Source organism: Lissotriton helveticus, chromosome 5_1 (genome assembly GCF_964261635.1).
Source record: "Lissotriton helveticus chromosome 5_1, aLisHel1.1, whole genome shotgun sequence".
Taxonomy (NCBI): Eukaryota; Metazoa; Chordata; class Amphibia; order Caudata; family Salamandridae; genus Lissotriton; species Lissotriton helveticus.
In genome coordinates, this window is record NC_136065.1 from 1,402,296,123 (window position 1) to 1,402,319,890 (window position 23,768).

General features: G+C 45.8%; 1 protein-coding gene across 6 annotated transcripts in view; it reads left to right on the forward strand.

Moving 5' to 3' along the window:
- The window catches only part of NRAS (NRAS proto-oncogene, GTPase), a 539,256-nt gene extending 517,241 nt beyond the window's left edge, over positions 1-22,015 (forward strand). For all 6 annotated transcript variants that reach the window (XM_078644383.1, XM_078644385.1, XM_078644382.1 and 3 more), the window contains 2 exons: positions 2,833-2,961; positions 21,197-22,015. In XM_078644383.1, coding sequence (XP_078500509.1) covers positions 2,833-2,952 — 120 coding nt within the window. In that variant the 3' untranslated portion in view covers positions 2,953-2,961; positions 21,197-22,015. The remainder of the gene's footprint in view (positions 1-2,832; positions 2,962-21,196) is intronic.
- The last annotated feature ends 1,753 nt before the right edge of the window (positions 22,016-23,768 follow it).

The window sequence follows — 23,768 nt, forward strand, 5'->3', positions numbered from 1 at the left end:
GGCCTTAATTGTGGCTTCCAATTCGCCAGGAGGAATAAGGTGAAGGTTGCGTGTTGATTTCTTAGGTAAAGAGCTGATGGGGGCGGGGTGAGTCATGATCTATTTATGGTGAAGAGGATAAATTAGTGGTCAGACCAGACTACTGGAAGTATATTTGAGAGGGAGGCCAGGTCGTTATTAGTCATAATAGCATCAAGGGTGGCACCTTTGTTATGGGTGGGAGAATGGCAGAGTTGGGTCATATTGGTGATGTCCATGGTATCATTAAATAGGATGACAGTAGGATCATCACTTTTGTTCCAATGGATGTTGTAGTCACAGAGGAAGAGATTTTTAGAATGTGAGAGCGATTATTGTATGATAAGATCAGTCAACTCTTCCGTAAAGGGGATGTTATTTCCAGGGGGATCGGAGATAGTGTGCAACCGGGTGGTGGGGGAGTCGGGTATAATGAGATCAGCGCAGAGGTATTCAAAGGATGAAGGGTCTTGCAGATGAACGAGCGAGATGTTAAGTTCAATTTTAAAAATTATGGCGAGTCCTCCTCCTGTTTGTTCGATTCTATCTTTTCTAATGATAGAGTAACCAGTGGTTATAAGCAAGTCGAGGATGGGAGTGTAGTGGGAGGTGAGCCAGGTTTCAGTTAGGAATGCAATGTCAATATTTTCACTAAGAATGGTTTCAGCAATCTCAGTAGCGTGGCAGGAGGCGGATCTGCAATTAATCAGCATGCAACAGAGGGGAATGGGGTCAGGCGATTTGGAGGGGGGACAGTGGGTGATAGGTCTAAGTTGTTGGGGTGGTCTAGGGGAAGTCGGAGGAAGGGGGAGTCTGCTTAATCCTAAGAGAATTGGGATGGTAGACAGTTGGGTAGGGGGGATAGTGGACGGTGAAGGAGAGGTAGTTAAGATGTGCTAATCACTGGGTCCACCGACTCAGCAGCAACCCAGGAAGAGGTCACTAATCTCCAAGAGGCCAGGGTTGTCTCCCCACCAAGTGTTTGCTCGCATAAATCCTGGCAACAGCTGCATTGTCAAGTTAAACTTAAAACAACCTCTTTGATGTTGTGGTAAAAGAGAGACTGGATATTTACATTAGTTTTTTTCCAGTGCCCAATGGAACTTGATTTATGGCTTGGGGTCGAAGACGTAATAAATATCGTATCCAGAAAACCACAAAGCTTTGCCCATTTCTTTGATTCTGAATGACTTAACATGAATTTATCCTTTAATTGTAGATAAGATATCAGTGGATTTCTAAAGGGTTCTCAATAGCTGAAAAATGTATTTTCAGTAACTTGAAAGCAACAATAACCTATGGATGGAAACCTGGCTACTTGGCATGAGGAGAACTCTGAAAAGATCTGGGTCGACACCCCACAATTTAGTAAACCTCCAACCTTTAAGTGTAAGACCAAAGGTGGCAAATCTCTTGCTGTCTTGGGGACCAGGGCCTGGAATCAACTCCCCAGACTTCTGAGATTTATTGATTCAGAATTGCTTCTTAAGAAACATTTGAAAACTTGGATATGTGCATCCTCTGATTCATTATGCCACTCTCTTATGTAGGGATCCTCGCTCATGTTCTGTCTTGTCGCTATGCACTCTGTGCATCTCCGCTTAGCACCAGGATGCTCACAGATGCAATATTCATTTATTTATTTATCTATATAAATGCATGCCATTTTTCTCCTCTCCTCAACTTTTCATTTTCTTCACCCGGCCTAAATGTTAATGTATGGTTTAAGTGTGGGATTTAAAAAAAAAATGTTCTGTTGTAATGAAATATTAGTAAATAAAAAGATTAGACAACTCCTACTTGTGACAGCTCACTGGCTAATGGTTGGTGCTCAGGACCTCTGACCTGTAATGGTAAAAGTTTTTTTTTTATCACGGATTTTTAGGCACTTTGTGTAGTTCTTACCAGGCCAAGACATTACGTAATAAACAGGCAACCTCTATTGCATTTGTGTGCATCATAACATCATACTATAATGTTGTATCTCGTCTCCTGTTTATTTTGCACAGTTTGCATTATTCCCATTTGCTAACCGAAGATACTGTGTACTTCATCTTCTTTTCCTGGTCATTTTCATGACAGCCTTTATCGTGAATATAGGCCACACCCATTCAGACATGTCATGTAAAAGCAAAGAAAAAAGATACCTTTCAGTAACTGGATACATTCTGGAAACGTCCGTGCTCCCCTACCCAGTCCTACTATATCAAATAACAGAGAATCATTTTAAATTCTATAACTTTTCTATATATTGTGGAATGGAATATAGGGACATAATGACTTCCATTACATTTTGAGTTACTTCTGTAGGGCTCTTTGATCTGCTGTGTAAGGTTAGGAGGTGTCGCCATCTTATCATCGTATTCCAGTCCTGGACTTTCCTTCAGCCATCTAATGCATTATGGATACTAGGCAAGAGAGTACTTATTTCATCAAAGAAATATAAATTACATGTGTTTTTGGCCCACAAACTTGGGGTAAGGTTTTAGGGTACCATTGCAAGATAATTATTTAGTTTTTGAAGAACTGTTTCATGGGTCTATAACTAACACAATATTCACCGTGGTGCAGTGCAATATTTGTGTATGGCCTAATTTTCATGTCCATGTTGTATGAAATAAACATTCTTGTAACTGGAAATATGATTACAGTTTGATGACTTCAGCCAAACTCTAGTAACACAAAGTACCCCGGAACACTGGTGCTTCATCCAAACTAATATGCTCTTAACATTTTACCTTTGATTATTAAAACATGACGATTTATAGCACTTTTTACATTAAATAATCAATCTTGGACATTATTTTGTTTCAGGGTGTTGAAGATGCCTTTTACACATTAGTAAGAGAAATAAGGCAGTACAGAATGAAAAAGCTTGATAGCAGTGAAGATACTAATCAAGGTTGCATCGGCCTGTCCTGTTCAGTGGTGTAATCCTGTGAGGTAAGAGCATATCCATCCTGCACTTTGTGTAAAATAGTTTGTGCATGCATTTGTGCTCTTTTTTTGTTGATTTATTTAAGCCCCAGCGCACACTCAGGAATTCCCTTCGTGTATTTGCTTAGGCTACTTAATACTCTATCCAGGTTTAGGAAGAGGCTGAAAACCATTCTGTTTCCAAGAGCCTAGATTCTGTTCCGCTTTCCCTTTAGTTTTTTTCTTCGCCCCTGATGTTCGGACAATCTAAGCACCAGGATACCCTTTGGGTGACAGTTCAGCGCTATATAAAATTCCCTTACATTACATTTGCTCCGGGCACCATACTGAGGTTTTAGTAACCATGAAGAATCCTAGGGTAATTCCTAATGGTGGTTTGTTAACCTCACCCTTGTAATCTCTACTTCTTCCTCAAAACCACAGATTAGCTGATAACATTTCCAAGTTATTGTTTTTGTGTTGTAAATTTCCCAGGTGACTTTGCTTTAGTCTGATGCATTTGTCATTCAACATTGGTATGAATGGCACTGCAAAGAGATGTGAGAGAATTAGGCGATTATGTTATCTGCATTTGTATAGCGCACATTGTGGCACTCTGTCTGTAAGAATTGGAGGCAGTAGTTTATCGTTGGTTGGACAAGTGAGCAATTCTAGTATGGCGAATGTGGGAAGAGTTGGGTTAGGTGCATGAGATCCTGACGTGGTTCAGTCAGTCGCTGCAGACATGGTACTGCTAGTGTGCATGCAAATGTTTAAAGAGGAATATGAGAGGAAATAGGTGGTGATTTATGCAGCATTTATTCTGTGTACCCAGTCAAAGACCAGTAGTGTGGTGTGTCAATCCCCTTCTCTTTAGGGCAGTAGTGCACCCCCTATGGATTAAATTAACACAATACTACATTTGTTTTTCGATCCACCTAAAAGCACTGAAGTGCAACTCAATAACATTTTGACATCTCAGTATGGGTATTTGGGATCAGAAAGAACAGAAGTTCTGAAGACACTTAATAAAATTCAGACTTCTTAGTGAAATGGTCTACACAGAGCCACTGAACGTGCAACCATAGGACATCCACAAGGCCCCTCAGTAAAGAGTTTATGGTGTCCACCCAGAAGTGAAATCTAAGGAAATACAAAGATTCCTTGGTAGGATCTATCCAGAAGCAATGAAGATGCAATCCAAAAAAAACCTACAGACCTTTCAGGAAAAGGGTTCACTCATAACTGCTGAAGGTGCAACCAGTCTTTGTGGGAAAAATTCTGATGGATATTTCTAAACCCCTATCTTTGTGGGAAAAATTCTGATGGATATTTCTAAACCCCTATTGCTCACCTTTTGAATATCCCGAAGCTGCAGACTGAATTTGGGGAAGTTCAGCAGTAGTGCTCTTGATGTGGCTCTGTGTTGGTGCCATCTCTCCCTGGACATGTGGGAGAATAGCCACACAAGAGCCAGCCCTGCGTGCTGTCATAAGTTCCTTTCTTTCCATGCCATATAACATAGATCTAGAGCTTACCTCCCAACTTTTGTCAGTCTTCCAATGATTTCCAAAAGCTATTACACAGTGTGCAAGGCAACTACGTTCACTCCAAAAACTGCAGGAGAGACTGCAGCAAGCAGGTTTTGGTTACAAACTTGTACATGGTGCCCGGGTTCCAATCACAACACTGTGACCGGGCACAAAGCTTCACCTTGTAGAACACAAGCGGCAGTTGTGGTCGAACTAGAGGTCTCTCTGTGGTACCAGGTCATAGGCTCTCTCTCTTCTCACTGTCCCAGTTATGAGGCTGTTCCCACAAACAGTCCACTACCCACTTGAAAGCTTTGGAGAAGTTAAAGTCGAAGCGTAAACGCAATAAGACAAAGCTTTACTATTCCATCACGCCAGTTCACAGTATCTCAAGAGAAAAGGTGCGGGGTCATCGAGAAAAGTATTGCACCACTTCTTCATCCCCTTTTTCAGAACACGTTTCTCAGTTGGTCATGATGCACCAGATCTTCTCAGACTGCCGTCAACCCCACCGCAGATAGTTGTCTTCAAGGATTCTATGTTGAATATCTTTAGTACTATTCTGACTCATCTGGCGTGCCTTTTGGCCCCATGGAGCCGATGGCGCCTCCGATTCGATTACAACCAGCAGATCAAACCCCGGTGTCATCTGTTCCATTTGAACTTGTAACCGAGCTAGTACCAATTTCCACATACGCCCTAAGATGCATGCTTGTTCTCATTTCACCAGCCTCAATACTGACTCCACCAATGCTGATAGAAGTCCCGATTAAAACATCAGCCCAAGCTTAACTGAAGTCGTAGAACAAGATCAAGAAAGCGCAGCCTGTTGTGCAGCCTGATCATACCTATCACAAGGCAAATATCAACAGAGACTCTATTTTCATTTTGACTCTGACCCTAGAATATAAACACATAGGGTAGCAAAGGGCACGGATAAAGAAGAGGAGGGTAATGGGTTACTCTCCCTCACTAGCCTTTTGAGGCACTGTATTTGAATGTACTGGATAAAAGTGGGCCAGACACCTCCCCCCAGAGACAGAGCTTGGCTTGCAATATGGACCACCAGTGGCAGAAGGTTCCTTGTTTGCAGCGGTGCTCTGAGGCTAGAAGGGGTGCTAGATTTGCAGTTGCCCTCCATTGAGACAAAGACAAATGTTCTAGCAGAATTTTCCAATTGGGACCAATGTGATTGGGGCTCTTGCTACTATTTAATGATGCTCTCACCAAGTCTTTGGTGGCTACATGCCCCAAGCCGCATCCCTGCCCTCCAGTCAGCTGGCCAGTATCCTCGTGAGCTGTACTTCTGAACTAAGGTAGCCTCCATCTGAGAGCCTGATTGTACATGCCTCTAATAGTAAGTTCATTCCTAATTCCTACCTGACCAATCTTCAAGAAATGGAATACAAAAGGATTGACATTTTGTATGAAGCAATGTTTTCTTCTGCAAGCCTTTCCCTTAGGTCCATAAATGCAGTTTGTTTCCTGGGCAGGTACGCAGTACCTGTTGGACATGGCCAGTGAGATCTTGCCAGCGGGCCTGGTTGACCTCCAAGCTTTTCTGGCGTGGACAATTCTTGATGGACAGGATGTAGTGTAAGTGTATAACCCATACAAGTTTGGATACCACTGATTGCCTTGGGAGGGCTGTTGGCACCAGTGTCTGGCTTATAAGGTATGCATGGATGAGTTCCTCTTAAGTTTCTGCTGATATGCAAGTGCCCTAAATGGATATGCCCTTCGATGGGTGAACACTATTTGAAGTGGAAAAATCACCCTTAAAAACAGCTGAGCCATTGTATGCTCTTTAGGATTACTGACTCAAGCAAAACAATTTCCTCCATCGGTTCATAAAATTCAGAGGATATTCAGGGGGACTAGCCTATTGGCGACATCACTCCTACCAACGAGTGTTACAGCAAAACGTACAGTCTTTTTGGGGCCATGGATTTTGTGCCAGCCGACTCTGCACAGGGGCAGCAGTTCTCTAATTCCCCATCCTCTGCTGCAGCAGTTACTAAGCTTCTTTAGCTTCTCAGCGGCTCATGCCAGGCCACGGGGGCAGGATTCAGCATTTTTCCCCTTCATGGAGATCAGTTACGTCAGACAAATCGTTCTTACAGATCCTTCAAAGAGGCTAGGCCCTATTTCACCCCCCCCAACACCAGCATGCATGTTGGAGGAGCACTTGACAATCCTCACTCAGGAGTTGTATCTTTTACTTTCCAAGGCTGCTATCTAACAAGTACCAGGTTTGGAGAAAGGCAGCAGATGCTATTCTTCTACTATCTCATCCTGAAAAATGAGGGTACATTCCGCCATTGAATGCCTTAAATTGGAAGCACAAAGCATAGTGTTAGAGATGCTTATCGGCCCATCTCTCACACAGGCCAGTGCAACATCATCTATGAAAGAAAACTATTTCAGTTTTAGAGGAGCCTTTAGACTCCTATAGCAGGGTATAATAATCAACAAATTGCTTCATAATGTCCATTCTCATTCTGACACAGCTCCCATCTTGGCTACTGAGACTGGTAAATATGGGTGGGTGCTGACACGCATCCGGGGGGTATCCTGGTTAGTGGTTTAGTAGGACCATTCCTCTCACCATGTCTACAGCGCAAGGCATTCTTCCCTAGGTACTTGCACTGTCCATTCTCTGGCAATATACTGCTTTTGGAGCAAAAAGTATAATTATTCCGATCCACTACCTGGATCCAATTTAGCTAATTCATCCTCATACTTAATTATCTGTTGCCTTGTATCCCTCAGAATGTCTGCTCTTTTGGGATAGCCATGCCTCTTAACCAGACCTATCTGAAAAAGGCAATTAGTTATGGATTCCTCACCTTAGGATTACCCCCAGGTGTCAGACTGGATCTGGAGAATTTTTATTCAAAAGTACCCCTGCACGTCGATAGGTGGCATTGGTTGACTCTGTGTTCATCGTTGGCATCGTTGTTGCTGGAATGACGTTGCGGTATCTACTTAGACACCGCCCTCACACGCTGACGTCAGTTCCTTCTTTTTCCTTACCAGCCAGCGCAGATCCGGAGAGAGAGCTACCTCGAGTTACTTTTTGACTCAATTTCTTGCACCTTTTGTCGACACCCCTTTTTGAGTCGATAGACTCCTGGTGCATGGAGGGATTTCACGTCGGACCGGCTTCAAGGCTTGTGACTCCTGTCACAAACTGATGTTTGTCACGGACCCGCACCTCATGTGATTTTGGTGCCTGGAGCGTGACCACGACACAAAGTTGTGCTCCGACTGCCGGGCCATGAATCCGAAGGCCTTGCGGGAGCGATCCTGAAAGCTTCTCGAGGCCCGGCAGTCTCTGCTCTGTGCCATTCGAGGTCCTGGTCGACTGGAAGTTTGTGGGACTGGTAGCAGAGCCGCCACCACCCCTTGTCATCGAAGTCTTTACAATGACTTACATTCTATCTTCGGGCAGCCCGACTCCGCCGGTGCACCCTTGGGACCTGTGGACACGGTTGGGGACTCTTGGTCATCGATGTCGGCGGCTTCGGTTCCGGCACCGCAGGGCCCCCAAGGATCCAGGCCTGGATCCAGATCGGCGCAGGTCGACCTCATGAGATTCTCTTCCGGTGCCGAATCCAGTGACGACACCCCTGCCGCTTCTGACGCCGGTTGTGTCCCCAGCTGGCATCGACCCCAGCCTCCCCGCGATGAGGTCACGGCGCCAGACCGACATCGCCCAACGTCCGGACCGGCGCCAACTAGTACATTTGGACCCTTGTTCTCTCCTGATGTTTCCTACCACCCTGAGTGGCTCACATGAGAGGGCGAGGAGGACTGGGAGGGGTCTGTGGACCCTCTTGCAGACTAGTTGGAGGAACCGGACTGGAGAGGGGAGTTGGGTGAGGCCAGTGGTTTGGACTCCTCCCCAGACCTCGGCATGCTATCTCCCCCCCTACCGTGGCTACAGAGTAGGATGCATCTTATGCATTGGTGTTGCGTAGGGCAACTGAGGCCCTAAATCTCCAGCTTCCTACGGTGCCGGTCAGGACTAACCTCCTGACAGAGGTGCTTCAGCAGGCAGCGGCCTCCTCGGAGCTCCTACTGCCATTCAATGAGGCCCTTACGGACATCCTTTTGGGCACTTGGTCTAAACCTAACACAGGGGCTCCTGTGGACAGGATGATTGCCCAATGCCCATTTTCCTCTCTTCCCATCCTACCCTTGAGAGCTTGTTAGTCCAAGCCTCCACAGCCAAAGGTGCATTCCCTAACGCACCGCCTGATAGGGAATCCAAGAAGCTGGACCACCTTGGGAAGAAGGTGTTTTCTTTATCCAGCTTGGGGCTGCGGTCGGTCAACACTGCATGCATATTGGGCCATTACTCCCACTCGGTGTGGGACACAATTGTGCACATGCTGCCACAGTGCCTGGAGGAGGCCCGAGCCGTTCTCTCCCGTGCTGTTGCCAAAGGGAGAGACGCAGCAAAGTTCACTATCCGGTGTGGGCTGGACACCGCCGACTCACTGGGCAGGACTATTTCCACGTCAGAAGCACTGAGACGCTACAGCTGGTTGAGATCCACTGGTTTGTCTGGGGATGTCCAAGCAACGCTTTTGGACATGCCCTTTGATGGCCGTCGTCTGTTTGGCAACAAGATAGAGAATGGGCTCAAGTACTTTAAGGATTCCCGGGCTACGGCCAGATCCAGTCTGTTTTTCGCCCCTTTCGTGGATACTGAAGGGGTGCCTGCCACATTCCGCCCAGAGCCACCGACCTGCGCAAGCTATCCAACCTCCAAGCTGATGAGGACATGGATCCCACAGCTGTGGGTCGGGGGCCAGCGTGCGGGCCAGTCCACCAGCGCCCCCTCTGCAGAAGCCTCCAAACCCTCCTAGTCTGACCTTTCATGCCCATCATTCGCCAGTGGGAGGCAGGATTACCCATCACCCCCCCCCCCCCCCCCCCTGCCCCCCACTGGCTCAACATCACGTCAGACAGGTGGGTTTTGCAGATAGTCCGAAAGGGCTACTCCCTCCCATTCGAGGCTACCCCTCCATCCATGCCACCTTAATTCCATCGAATGTCAGAGGATCACCTGGCCCTTCTCCAACAGGAAGTTACGGCTCTCTTGGCCAAGGGAGCCATCAAGCACGTTCCTGTCCCAGAAGTAGGTTGTGGATGTTATTCCCACTTCTTTCTGGTGCCCAAGAAGGACGACGGCCTGCATCCTATTTTGGATCTCTGGAACGTCAACCCCTTCCTCCGGAAGAAGGCCAAGATGTTGACAGTGGCTCAGGTCCTGTCTGCTCTCGACCCTGGAGACTGGATGGTAGCATTGGACTTGCAAGATGCTTATTTTTGTATCCCCGTCCTGCCGGCCCACTGGCTTTACCTGAGGTTCACGGTAGGCCACAAGCACTTTCAGTTTACTGTGGTCCACTTGGCCTTACCAGCGCCCCTCGGGTGTTCATGAAAGTGATGGCTGTGGTCGTAGCTCATCTGCGCAGATCAGGGCTTCCAGTCTTCCCCTATCTCGACGACTGGCTTTTGAAGGTGAGCTCGCCCAGGCAGTCTTCTCCCACCTCCAGGCTATGACTGACCTCCTGCTTTCGCTGGGGTTCACTATCAACGTGCCAAAGTCCCACCTGACTCCCTCTCGGAAGCTCCTTTTCATCGGAGCAGTTCCGGACACAACAAAGTTTTGAGTTTATCCTCCCGAGCAGCGAGTCTGGGATATTCGGGCTATGATTCCGATCTTTCAGCCTCTATCCCTTGTTTTGGTCGGAATGACCCTGAAGCTGCTGGTACTCATGTCCTCCTGCATGCCCTTCCTCATCCAAGATGGCAGATGCAGGCTCTGCAGTGGGACCTGGAGTTCCAGTGGGCACAGCTTCAGAGGAATCTGTCAGATTGCGTCCAGATCTTGGAGGGCACTGCTCAACAATTGCAGTGGTGGCTCACTAACCAGGACTGGGTCAATGGCAGATCACTTCCCCAACCAGGTTTTACAGTGGTGACAGATTAATCACTTCTGGGGTGGGTGGCCACATGAGAGAGGCGGAGATCAGAGGCCTCTGGTCTCCGGTGGAATCCGTGCTCCACATCAAGCTTTGGGCGATTCGTCTTGCCTCTGTCCAGGGAAAAGTAGTGCATGTGTTCAGACAACACCACTGCCATGTGGTACTGCACAAACCGGGCGGGTGGGGTCGTAGAACCTATGTCAAGAGGCTCTCTGCCTTTGCACATGGCTGGAACATCAGGCCATATGCCTGGTGGTTCAACACATGGCAGGTTCTCTGAACGCCAGAGCGGACAAACTCAGCTGCAGGTGCATGATTGATTACGAATTGCGTCTTCACTCGAAGGTGGTGCTAGGTATCTTTCAGCAGTGGGGAGAGCCTTTGTTAGCTCTCTTCGCCATCGAATAGAACGTGCAATGCCAGCAGTTCTGCACGTTGGGATTTCCAAGGCGACACTCGCTAAGCGACTCTTTTCGTTGCGTGTGGAGTTGCGGTCTTCTATACTCCTTTCCGCCTATACCACTTCTGCCCGGAGTGCTAAAGCATATCAAGCGCGACCGGGCCCAAATCATTCTTGTGGCTCTGGATTGGGCACGAAAAGTCTGGTATCCTGAGCTGTTGCACATGGCCATCGATCCTCCGATCAGACTGCCTCTACGGGAGGATATTCTGTTGCAGCAGCAGGGGACGGTCCTCCACTCAAACCTGTCTAGCCTCCACCTCTTTGCGTGGAGATTGAGCCGCGGCAGTTGACAGCTTTCGACCTTCCTCCCGAAGTATGTAACATTATCTTGGCAGCCAGGCGTCCCTCCAATAAAATGTTCTACGCCTGCAGATGGAACACATTTGTGGCATGGTGCGCTGCAAAGACTGTGGATCCCCTTTCCGCCCCTCTTTCTGAGGTTCTCTTTTTCCTCCTTTCTTTGGCCCAGCAAGGCTCTGCCCTGGGCATTCTTAAGAGCTATCTCTCAGCCATTCCAGCCTTTCTTAGGCTTCCTGATCCGCCTTCTCTTTTCAAGTCCCCTATTATAAATAGATTCCTTAAGGGCATTACTCATCTCTTCCCACCTATTCCTTTCGTAATGCCTCAGTGGGACTTTAACTTGGTTCTGACTTATCTTATGTGCTCTCCTTTTGAGCCGCTACATAATTCTCTTAGACTTTTAACTTTGAAAACTGCCTTATTGGTTGCCATCACCTCTGCTCGCAGGGTGAGTGGGCTACAAGCCCTTTCTACTAAACCTCCTTTCTTGGCTGTTCATCCGGACAAGGTTGTCCATTGCACGAGACCTTCTTTACTTCCCAAAGTGGTTACCTCTTTCCCCATAGGACAGACCATCACTTTGCCCACCTTCTTTGCCCACCTTCTTTCCGCCTCTGCATCCTTCTGAAGAGGAAGAGCGGCTCCATAGTCTGGATCTAAAACATGCGCTTTCATTCTATCTGGATCTCAGAAGACAATTCCGGGTGGATGACCAACTCTCTTTGGCTACGTCGGCGCCAAGAAAGGTCGGGGCGCCAAGAAAGGTCGGGCCGCACAAAAACGGACCATCTCTCGATGGGTTATTCTTTGTATAAAAATCTGCTATTCCTTGGTGAAAAGAACCTCAAGTAGGGTTGCGTGCCCATTCCACCAGGGTAACGGCAGCTACTACTGCATGGGAAGTGGAGTCCCCCTTCATGGCATCTGCCAGGTATCTACGTGGGCTTCACTACACACGTTTACTAAACACTACTGCCTAGACAGCCAAGTCCAGAGAGGCTGCTTCTTTGGCCATTCAATTCTACAGGACTTTCTGGTGTGAACTTGGTTCGCAGACCAACCACCGGGATTGGCATTGCTTTGGTGTCTAATCTAAGGGGAGGAATCCATAACTAATTGTCTCTTTCAAATGAACAAGTTACTTACTTTTGGTAACGATCTAGCTGTAAGAGACAGATTAGTTATGGATTCCTCACCGCCCCACCCATACTCTTTGTTCTGCGAACTGACTTCTAGAGTAAGGGACTCCCTTTCAGGGCCCTAGTTTTCGTGCACCTGGGTCTTGCATGGCTCTGCGCTTCTGGGGTGGAATGTCGTGTAAAGAACTGACATCAGTGCACGAAGGCGGCGTCTAAGTAGATACCGCGGGGTCATTCCAGCGACCACGACGCCAACGATGAACGCTGTGTCGACCAACGCCACCTATCGACGCGCAGGGGTACTGCAGAAGAAAAATTCTCTTGATGCAGTCTGACGCCTGGGGCTAACTCTAAGTTGAGGAATCCATAACTAATCCATGTCTCTTACAGATATATCTTTACCGAAGGCAAGTAACTAGTTCTACAGCGCATGGAATGTACAGACCTGGAGCCCTGATGCTTTTTCATAGTTTTTTTATCAGTATCCCTTTTTCTTCACAGTCTCTGCAAAGGTGATTTGTCCCCTGCATATATTTCCCCCACGTGTTACATCTTCCCTCCTCCCAGCTCCGCTTTGACATATAATTTGCTGTCTGTTGAAACAGCTGTAATCCGTTTATAGTCACCTCTCCTACAAATAAAGCCCATCCCAAGACTCTCTTGACCATTGTCTCCCACGTGCTCGCTACACTTCTCACAATGTACAGGGTCTCCTTGGTTTGTCGCCCCCTTCATCAAACGGGCGATGAATTATGGTCTATCATTCCCCTCTGACCTCCCCACCCGCATCCTCGTCTCCCAATATTCAGCATTTTCATGCCACATCGCTGCATATTGGAGTTGGCATGCAGATAATATGATTCCATATTCGGTAACCCCTATTCCGCCTTCCCTTTTGTCCCTCTTTAGTTTTGCAAGCTGTAATCGGCTCCTCTTCCCCGTCCACCCCAGGGAGACCAATAATCTGCCATGTTCTAGAAAGCTAGACCTCAGGACCAACCCCAGTGCATTTTGCATGGTATAGAGATATCGCAGGAGAAACACTATAGTCGCCCATCCCATATCATACGTGTGACACCGGTGTTCCATATGTGCCACCCTGATCCCCAAGTAGCAGACACTCTCAATACTCCACCTCAACTCGAGCTCCTCACCTGACCATATCTTTTCAAACAAGTGTGGTTACAAATTTGTTTGAGGTTTCTGCCTGGTCTATAAAATTAGCTAAAATGAGTATATTCTTTCAGTGCAGAAATCGGTGTTGCTAAAAATTCAGTTTTTCGATCATATTGCGATATCCTAGAAGAAAATATATGTAACCAAACCACTGTCTTTTTCATAAATGTTTTAGGTTATCTGTTTTATGTTGACCTAGCCTGTCTTTTTAATTTATTGCTTGTTTGTATTACAGTTAAATCAATGTGTTTTTGCGTGTGTTGTCCTAAAAAAGAGATTTACATTTTAACGAAAAAATAAATGTGTTCTTTTCTATGAAATTGAATAAAGTATTTCTGATAAAAATAGATTCGGGTGACATTGATTCATCTGTGCACCTACTAGTTGTTGTTTAAAGAAAATATCAGTATTGGCAACTTGGGTGTTGTTTGAACTCTAGCTCTGGCGCACAAGCTGCACCAGTGTGGCTAGTGGGAACAACAGGGATTTCTCCTGGCGGATCAGTAGACCAGACATTCTCCTGAAGCTCTACATCTCCACCAGTTATTGAGAAACTGCTGTCTCTGGTTGCATCAGATACACCAGTGTCATTGGCGTACATTGACACCACATAGTTCTTTGTTCCCAGCTGAATACCCCAAGAACCTAGCATGTCTTGCAACTGGGCTGCCAGCACCTTAAATGCCAGTGCAAGTGACAGTAGAGACTACTAAGGACTCTCCTTCCTCGTGGCTCTTTTTACCGCCCAGCTGCTTTGGATCAAGCCCCCAGATCTCATCCTGACTTACCAGGTCGTATACAACAATCCCACACAGCCTCGAAACTGTAGACCAATGCCCATTCTCTCCAGTACTGCTATCATGAAGGCCCAGTCCAAGGTATCAAAAGTCTTTTCGATGTCCAAGGCTACTAACCCTCCATCTCTGCCCTCTATTTCATGCATCGCCTGTCAAAACCGTCGCAGGTCTGTGAGGGTGTTGCGTCTCAGGATAAATCCACACTGGTCCCCATGAACCAACGTCGCCACCACGCAGGCCAGTCAGTTTGCAAAAACATTGACCAGTATTTTAGTGTCCATATTTATCATGGACAGGGAGGTAAGACCCTGAGACCTCTGGGTCCCGGTCATTCTACAGCACCAGTAGGATGGTACATTTTCTCAGAGGCAGGCAGTCTGCGGACCTGCCTGACCTTGCAATAGACCTCCAGCAATCAATTCACCAGTCAGCCCCCAAACAATGACTAAAACCCATCAGTTCTCAGAGTCTTACTCTGGGAAATGCCTTTTATAGCCTTCGATATTCCTTGGTGAAGCTCCCTATCCAAGTCCTGTTCCTGGTTCCGGGAGACCCGCGGCTTTGCGCAACCCCCCAAGAAGGCTTCTATTTCCTCCACTTGTGGCCCGATTTGTCCGCCTGTGCATGCAGGTGCTGTCTGTAATCCGTGTGGACAAATAAATCGCTGGCATTATAAGTCTCGCCCACATTCCTGTTGGACTACTAGGAGGTCCATTGTTTCGCTCTTCACCCTCTGCAAGTCTGTCAGACGTGCCTCCGATCTCATCAGATTCTTTTGTAGTTGCCTGCAGATCCCACAGACCTTTCCTAGGGACTCCCCTCCCCCCCCCCACACAGGCTTCCTTCTTCATCCCGCTTTGTTTGACCCCATTTAGTGTCCATGTAAGAGTCTATAACCTCCCCTGTTTCCTGCCGGAAGTAAGGGTCACCAACTGTCTCTGGAGCCAGACGCCATGTGGGAATTGTTAATGTTAATGGTGCTTGTAAAGCGCTAACAATCATCCTGAGTTAGGATATCACGGCGCTGTAATGGCAGTAGTGAATGTCAGTGATAGACAGATAATAGAATCCATATTTTAATCAGGCTTGGGGAAGAGAAATGTTTTTAGTTGCTTCCTGAAGGACAGGTAGCAATCTGTTAGTCTAAGATTTACGGGCAGCTCATTCCAACTGGTCGCTGCCAGGTGAGAAAAGGCCCTTCCACACATCCTTGTTGTTTTCACACGGGTAGTTCTGGCTCGTGCTGTTGTTTGGGAACGCAGATTCCTGGATGGTGCATAGATTTGACTTTGTTTCTTAAGATGCATGGGCCTGTAGTGTGCAATGCTCTATATGTTATGCACAATAGTTTAAAAGTAGCTCTTTGCCTCATTGGCAACCAGTGGAGCTCTCTTAGGGAACTCTTGGCTGAGTCAAATTTTCTTTTGTTGCAGATTGCTTTTGCCGCAGCATTCTGTACAACCTGTAGTTTATAGAAAAGATAATCAGCCATTCCCGCAAACAGAGAGTTTCCATAGTCCAGCCTGCTCATCAGTAGGGACTGGACTAGGATCTTTTTACACTCAGTAGGAATCCATGGGAAGACTCGTCTGAGCATTTTCAGGACTGCAAAACCTTTACCACAGATTGACAATACATGATTTTTCATGCTCAGTGTTATCTAATGTCGCACCTAGATTTTTTGCCGTTCTTGTCGGGCTGGGGGGAGTGCCTAGAGTTATAGGCCACCAACTGCTATCCCATAGCTGTATGTGTCTGCCGAACAATAGTATTTCAGACTTATCTGCATTTAACTTAAGGCAATGGCTATGCATCCAATTGGCTAATTCAGTGAGGCAGTTTAATAGCCTCTCCTTTGGATCATTTTCCTCATCTAATGTGATCATTAGCTGGGTGTCGTCTGCATATGAGCAGATAACAACACCCCATTTTCTTCCTATTTCAGCCAAAGAGGAGACAAACACATTGAATAATGTTGGACTCAAAGAGGCCCCTTGCGGGACTCCATATTTGATGTTCCGGGGAGGGGATGAGAAATCACCCATCCGTACTGATTGTGTTCTCTCTTGCAGAAAGGATCGCAGCCACCCTAATGCATTTTCCCGGATACCTTTCGCAGCAAGAATTTCCAGTAACCGATTGTGTGGTACGGTATCAAATGCCGCCAAGAGGTCCAATAATATCAGGGCGACTGTCTTTCCCTGATCTACCTGGGTTCTGATGTTATCTGTCATTGCCAGAAGTGTTGTCTCTGTGCAATTATTGGTCCGGAACCCTGTTTGAGAAATATCTAGTAATTCGTTGGTTTCCAGGAAATTGGATAGTTGCCTATTGACCTAGTTTTTCAAGTACTTTTGACAAGTAGGGTAACTGTGAAATAGGCCTGTAGTTTGCCGGATTATTGATATCAGGGCCTGCTTTTTTTAAATTCTACCCTGTCGCACCTCCTGTAAGGAAATGCCTCTTTTTACATGTTCACCCTCACATTTTTGGACTGATGCAGCTTGTTTTTCGACTCTTAGAGTACATTCAGTGCCAGTGTTCCCTCCCTATCTAGAAGACATGTTAAATTGGATACACCCAATTGGCCAGTACTGACTTGCTTATAAGTCCCTAGTGTATGGTACCCAGAAAACCCAGGGCAGGGAAGACCGAGTGTTCACCCAGGGCTAAAGCACTGATTGTGCCACCCTGAACGTGACGAGGACAAAATGGACCCCAGCCTGCCACAGCAGACTGAAAGAGCTGTATTTATACGCCTAGTTTGACTTTGCCATTACAAATAATGTCAAAGCACTAACTTACCTTGATGATTTATGTATGTCTCACATAAGGAAGGCCTGTGGAGTCCTATGGCAGGGAGCTCTATATAGTAATATTTATGACATATATGTTTTGATAAGTCTTAACAGCAACACTTACAAATTGTCATTTTGCTGTGGAAAGATCAGTAGTCCCATTGAATAACACAGGGTTACTGACTGGCATCCCTGTGAACGGGAATATCTAACAGGGTTGAGTAAGTGACCAAATTAGTCGTGGCATTAAACCCGACCTGATGGCCAGGTCGAACTTAAGATAACTATTAAAGTGAGCAACTTTTAGAAAATTGCCCCTCTGCATTCCAACTAGTCAAGTGGCCTCACAAATGCCCTGGTTTCCTACTTCCTGGGGAGATGTATGAACGACTCCCTTGCCCAGGAACAAAGGAAGTTGCTGAAGAGCAATGTGAGAACTCCTCTCCCATAATGGCCAGTCAGGGTGTTAGCCCAAAAGGGAAACTTGAAAGGCTAAGCAGCCATTGAATGGTAGACTGCTGCACCACCCTGAGCAGGATGCATTTTGTTCCAGCAGACAATTGAGAGACAGAGCAGAGGGGTAAAAAAAAAAACAGTCTCCCAAACCGGTTTTCCCATAGACATGTAGCCCACTGGTAGCTACACCTTTAGAGTGGGCTACCGTGCTCCTTACGACCAAGGAAGGTTCCTGCTGTTTTCAAAGGGGCAAGAATGTGGCCTCTGGTATAGCCAGGTTCCACACATTGCAGGAAAAGCGTCAGTAGGAAGGAGGAGACCCAGTAGCCCATTGGCTAGTCACCATGTGGTTCCCTTGGGCTCTTTCCTTGGATATATGTGGCACCCCTGGCACACTGCCCCTCAAATTACACTGGAATTGGAGGGAGGACCGAAGAAAGAGTGCCATGCTGCCTGTCTGAAGGACTGCACTTGCTGCAATGTGGTCAAAGTGAAGTTTGGACTGTGCCTGCAGTTCCTGGTTCGGGAAAAGTGGATTCCCAGCCCTAACCTGCAGCAGTGACTCCAAGGATCAGTTGACTGATCCCCTGGAACCAGCTCCAGGGACCCCAGAACTAAAGAAGCCCAAACTGACTAGTTGGTAGCCACTCCCAAAGTTTTGCCGTTAGCAGTTGCCGGGCGCACAAAAGGACATATCCGATACCCAGGCGTGCTATCAAGGTCCATATTCATCGTATTCAAGGGACAGTAACCCCCACCTCTGGGTTTTGCCCCAACTGTGGTTCAAGGAGACCACTAGCTCAGCATCAGCTGGCCTGTGTCTGCAACACAGGGGACTTCGAGGGACCCCGATCTTTGTGGCCAAAGTCGCCCCATATCACCCTTGGACCGATGAGAAACCACAAAGACACCCCTATCGACAGCACCTCAACCGGAGCATCCTTTGAGCACCTTTTGCCTGTATCCTCCGCATTAGGATCACTCCATTGATGTATATGATGGTCGTCCTGTGAAGTTTAGAACTGGCCTTAAAAACGCTCTGGTCTCCAGGTAACTGTCCAAAGTATCCTCTCTGGTCCTCTAGACCTTTTCCCTGACAGATTTATTTACCCAACCCTGGCTGAAGTACCCGCACTAACTCTTTCAAACTTTTGAAAAGTTTACAAACTGTTTGTGGACCAATGCGTGTTTGCGGTTGCATTTAAAAGTGATAACAACTTCTAAAATCTGTGTCTCCATAACCCTCAGGTGGAGTTTGATGATCAGGGTCTCTAAAAATGTACAAAAATGCACACTGTTTTTTATAAATTGTTGTAGTGTCTTTCTTGTTGTGTGACTATTTAGTTGTTTGGTGCTCTTAAATGCTTTACAAAAGTTCCTATCCCTAGCCTAACTGCTCACTGCCACAGCTATCCAGGGTTGAGATATGTTTAAGTAAACGAGACTGACTCGACCCAAACTGTAGTTGTGAGTGTACTCCAGATAAGACTCCACAGCCAGAACATCTAGTACAGCCAAATCCTTGTACCTCCTAAGTGTAAGTAAGAACAAGATCGATTGGTCCGAGAGGGACCAGCCTAAATATTGTACCTCTCACACATGTACTGTCAGGACCTGGTAGATGAGAATTTGGATGTACTGTGTACTGCTGTATGATAGGAATACTCTTAGGTGTTGGGGTTTACTGCCCTGTTTTGTATCACAACAAAGGGGGCTAGAGGACATTTAGACACCAGAAAAGGTCATCTCCCTTATTCATAAATCAGAAAAAAGGAACCTTTTGATCTCTGGTGTTGCTCAATTAGTTGTACCTGTAACGACAAAGGAGTGTCCTTTTTATAGGACCTTTTCCCTCACCCACCCGTGGGTGACATGCTCAAACATTGGGGAACCTCCTCGTATTGTGATGCCTAGTTATGATACGGGCTACAACCCCCTTCCTAGGAGGGAGGAGGTCCGGGATGTTTTCAAACTAAGTGGTATTTTCTAAATGCCCAAACCAGGAACCAAGAATGTTGAGGGCAGCAGAGCAAGGTAACAAAGATTGATATAAAACTAACTCTAGGGTTCGCAAAAAATGCTTTAATCGAGCGACCCTATGCTAGGGTTAAAAACCGCGTGGCACTGCGGAAAAGATTAGACCTGCCTGTGTGTCGCAAAAGGTCAACCTGTTGCAGCCCAGGACCCGGACGGTGTCTTGGCTTTCTTCAGGACCAAATAGTGCTGCTGCTTGTGGTGCTCGACAAAAAATATAAAGACAAAAATAAATTGACAGGTTATACATAACCATTCAGTGATACCAAGGAACATCAGAAGGTGAAGGATTCACTGGCAATACCTGTTCAAAAGACATTTACGTATATAAATTCAAAACAAATTACGTACGTGCTGTTATGGGTACAGGGCTGGAGTGCATTATGTCAAACATGAAGACCATGTTATCTATCATGGTCATGTGTGTTAATGTTCTATCACCAGTTGTCTCAGAGCTTTAGTTTAGTGTTGGGGTCAGCAGACGATTAAAGTTTACACTGGCACTGAATTAGCTCTGCGTGGATTTTGGCATTGCGCAATGTTCTCTGCACAAGCCTCATTCATGGTCTTTGTCTAAAAAAGATGCAAGTCTTCAAATTCTACTACAAAATCAGTAGACTTAAAAATAAAATAAAAAATAAAATGATGGCATTATCTGCCCTTCAGGTGACCTCTCATGCGCATTCAACCATCTCGCTTGTGGTCAGAAGATGTTCTCCCTAATACCTTGTACCCCGAGGAAGCCAACTTGGCATCTTGTAATGGTTGCCACATAGCCATTTTAAGTTGCTGTTAACCAATTTGATATTCTGGATTTCACAAATGCACCGAGGGTTTGCGTACCGTATTGTACAAAGGAAAACCATTTCCCAACCAATCCGATTCCTTTACCTTTCAAACTTGGATCCCTAAGCTGTCACCAACACATCCATCAAGATATACAGTTCCTTTAACCCCCTTGAGCAGTTACACCATCATTTTGGTTACACAGATATATCCAGATCTAATGAATTGATTTTTACCCAACTACTAAAAAACACATCCTAAGCGAAGTTCTAGTTTCTTGCCAAGATTAGTTGAATTCCGTTCGTTTACCTGAAAGGTTGTCCCTCTGGATACATCCTGAGCCGTAGCCACGTTTGCCTACTCAGTGCAATTTTTTTGTATATTTGTCAAACCGTAGCAAATTATAAGCGAACTAAAAAACGTCTTTTTAACAAACTGAGATTTAGTCCACATATACAAATATATCAAAATAATTGACCTACCATTTCTGGAATCCCTGTGGAAAACCTTTAATTGTAAATATACAGGAAGACTACCGCACGTTTCTAGTCCTGCACTAAAATTGAGGAGGGGAATCCGTTCTTGTATCATCCGTACCTGCAAACCTTTTTTTTTTATTTTGGGTTTTCATATAAATTAGTCCAAGCATTCGATGCTTTGCTTAACTGAACTGCTACCTAAGAATAGGCAATAAACATTTATGGTGTTAATGATCTTCATAATACTTTATGATGGTATATTATGTTGACTCACAGAAGTGTGCTTTGTTTATTTTTCAGCCCATTTTAAGATTTAATGCCGATGGAAGAACTTCTCTGTTGCTGGGATAGTCTCCCGCTGTTTTCTTCCCAGGGCAAGGTGATATTGAGTGATTCACTGTCAGTTCCTCCATCATTCGTGCTGAAGAGACTCGTCCATGAAATCTGATCACCTGGCCTGACTGAAAAGGATGCTTTTGTCAGAATTCTCACATGGAGTATATTTCTTTAATTTCTTTTTTTGATGAGATTATTCAGTTCTATTTTTTTCTATTTCACCATGTAAGAAAGATGTCGTCCCAGTACTCGGTCCCAGTGCTCATATGGTATATTTCTTGGCTGTCATATATTTTTAATTTTATGCACAAATTCATAAGACCAGGTGTATGAAAGATAACCAGTAAAATATCTATTTGTAGAGGCACAACACAATACCAAGCAGACCAACTAAAAGGAACAAATCAAGCTGACTGTGAGTGAATAGAATAAATAAAAGTTCAGAATATAGGCAATATAGCTCTCTGTGAATTTGGATCCCAAATCATTTTCTATGGGTGTTTCCATGTAATTGCTTTCATGCATTCCATATTCAAGGTTACACAAATTATATTTTTTCAACAGGAAAGTATTTTACACAAACCTATGTATACAATGTGACACAAAAGAATGCTTATATGTGATGTGTATATTTGGGCCAATGTTGAAGTTCCTAAAGATGTGCCTAAAATCCCAGGAAGCACATTATTGCCCATGCTCACTTTGGTGTGCCAGTTCTATAAACGGATGTGTTTTTTCTCAAGTTGTAAAGTAGCACAAATAATAAATTTTCTTTTTTAAAAAGCTGCAGTTCCTTCTTTTAAATCTAATTTTAACTAAATGTTCTCAATGTTACAAGTTGAACTATCTGAAAAAGGTTGCTCTTAAATGTTCATTCCAGTGTAGTGGACCCACCCCTGTGGAAATACTACCCAAAATGACTGATTCAGCAGGTTATTTTAATTCAGGCAATAGTATTACAGCAGTATTCCTCATTGCCCTTGAGAACTGCAAAAGAGCTTGGGAATCGATTTTATTTATTTATTTTTGTGCCTCGATTTCGGCATGTTTTCCCACATTTTGGGCACTTCTCCAAACCACATTTCACCAGGTTTTTACAGGCAAAATGTCTTCGACCCAAACTGCTTGGCAGTTGTGGTATTTCTGCCCACTCTGTAATCTCGATTTGACTGTAAACTCGTCCGCATGTTTATGGCTTAATCTGGCTTATAATACCTTTTGAAGTGAGGCTCATAGTTTAGCATGCGTGTGTCACCACCAGTCACGTATGTAGAAACAGTGTTAGTAATGGGACAATCTACTGACTTGGTTGTAGCTGGGGAAGCTTTTGTTGTGTTCATTTGTTGTGGGACCAGCAGAGTGCTTGTGTTTCTGGCTTCGTATTTATCTCCTTCAAAAAGGGGGTGGTGATGGACAGAGTATCTGAGTTAATCAGAACACTCCTACCCAGTCAACAGATCAGGGCTTGATCCATCACCGTTTTTTAGCTCACTGCACCATCCCAGTTCAGAACCTGGCTATATGCAAATTAGTCTGTCCCTGGCCCAGTGCATCATGGGAACAGGGCAGACCAAACTACCAAGCCAATTCTTCACTGGAAAGGAAACAAGCTTCCGGGGACCGGTTTCTGGCATTACAGCCGTCTTCCGCCCGGCTTGCTTGAATCCTGATGGTGCAGTGAGGAAGGGACTCATGTCTGAGCATACCCTTCCACACTTGTGGTGGCCAAAATATTTCAAAAAAGGGGTGGTGATGGACAGAGTATCTGAGTTAATCAGAACACTCCTACACAGTCAACAGATCAAGGCTTGATCCATCACCGTTTTTTAGCTCACTGCACCATCCCAGTTCAGAACCTGGCTATATGCAAATTAGTCTGTCCCTGGCCCAGTGCATCATGGGAACAGGGCAGACCAAACTACCAAACCAATTTTTCACTGGAAAGGAAACAAGCTTCCGGGGACTTTTGACTGGGTAGGAGTGTTCTGCTTAATTCAGATACTCTGTCCATCACCACCCCCTTTATGAATCGTTTTGGCCACCACAAGTGTGGAAGGGTATGCTCAGATGTGAGTCCCTTGCTCACTGCACCATCAGGATTCAAGCCAGCCGGGCCGAAGACGGCTGTAATGCCAGAAACCGGTCCCCGGAAGCTTGTTTCCTTTCCAGTAGAGAATTGGCTTGGTAGTTTGGTCTGCCCTGTTCCCATGATGCACTGGGCCAGGGTCAGACTAATTTGCATGTAGCCAGGTTCTGAGCTGGGATGGTGCAGTGAGCTAAAAAACGGTGATGGATCAAGCCCTGATCTTTTGACTGGGTAGGAGTGTTCTGCTTAATTCAGATACTCTGTCCATCACCACCCCCTTTATGAATCGTTTTGGCCACCACAAGTGTGGAAGGGTATGCTCAGATGTGAGTCCCTTGCTCACTGCACCATCAGGATTCAAGCAAGCCGGACCGAAGGTGGCTGTAATGCCAGAAACCGGTCCCCGGAAGCTTGTTTCCTTTACAGTAAAGAATTGGCTTGGTAGTTTGG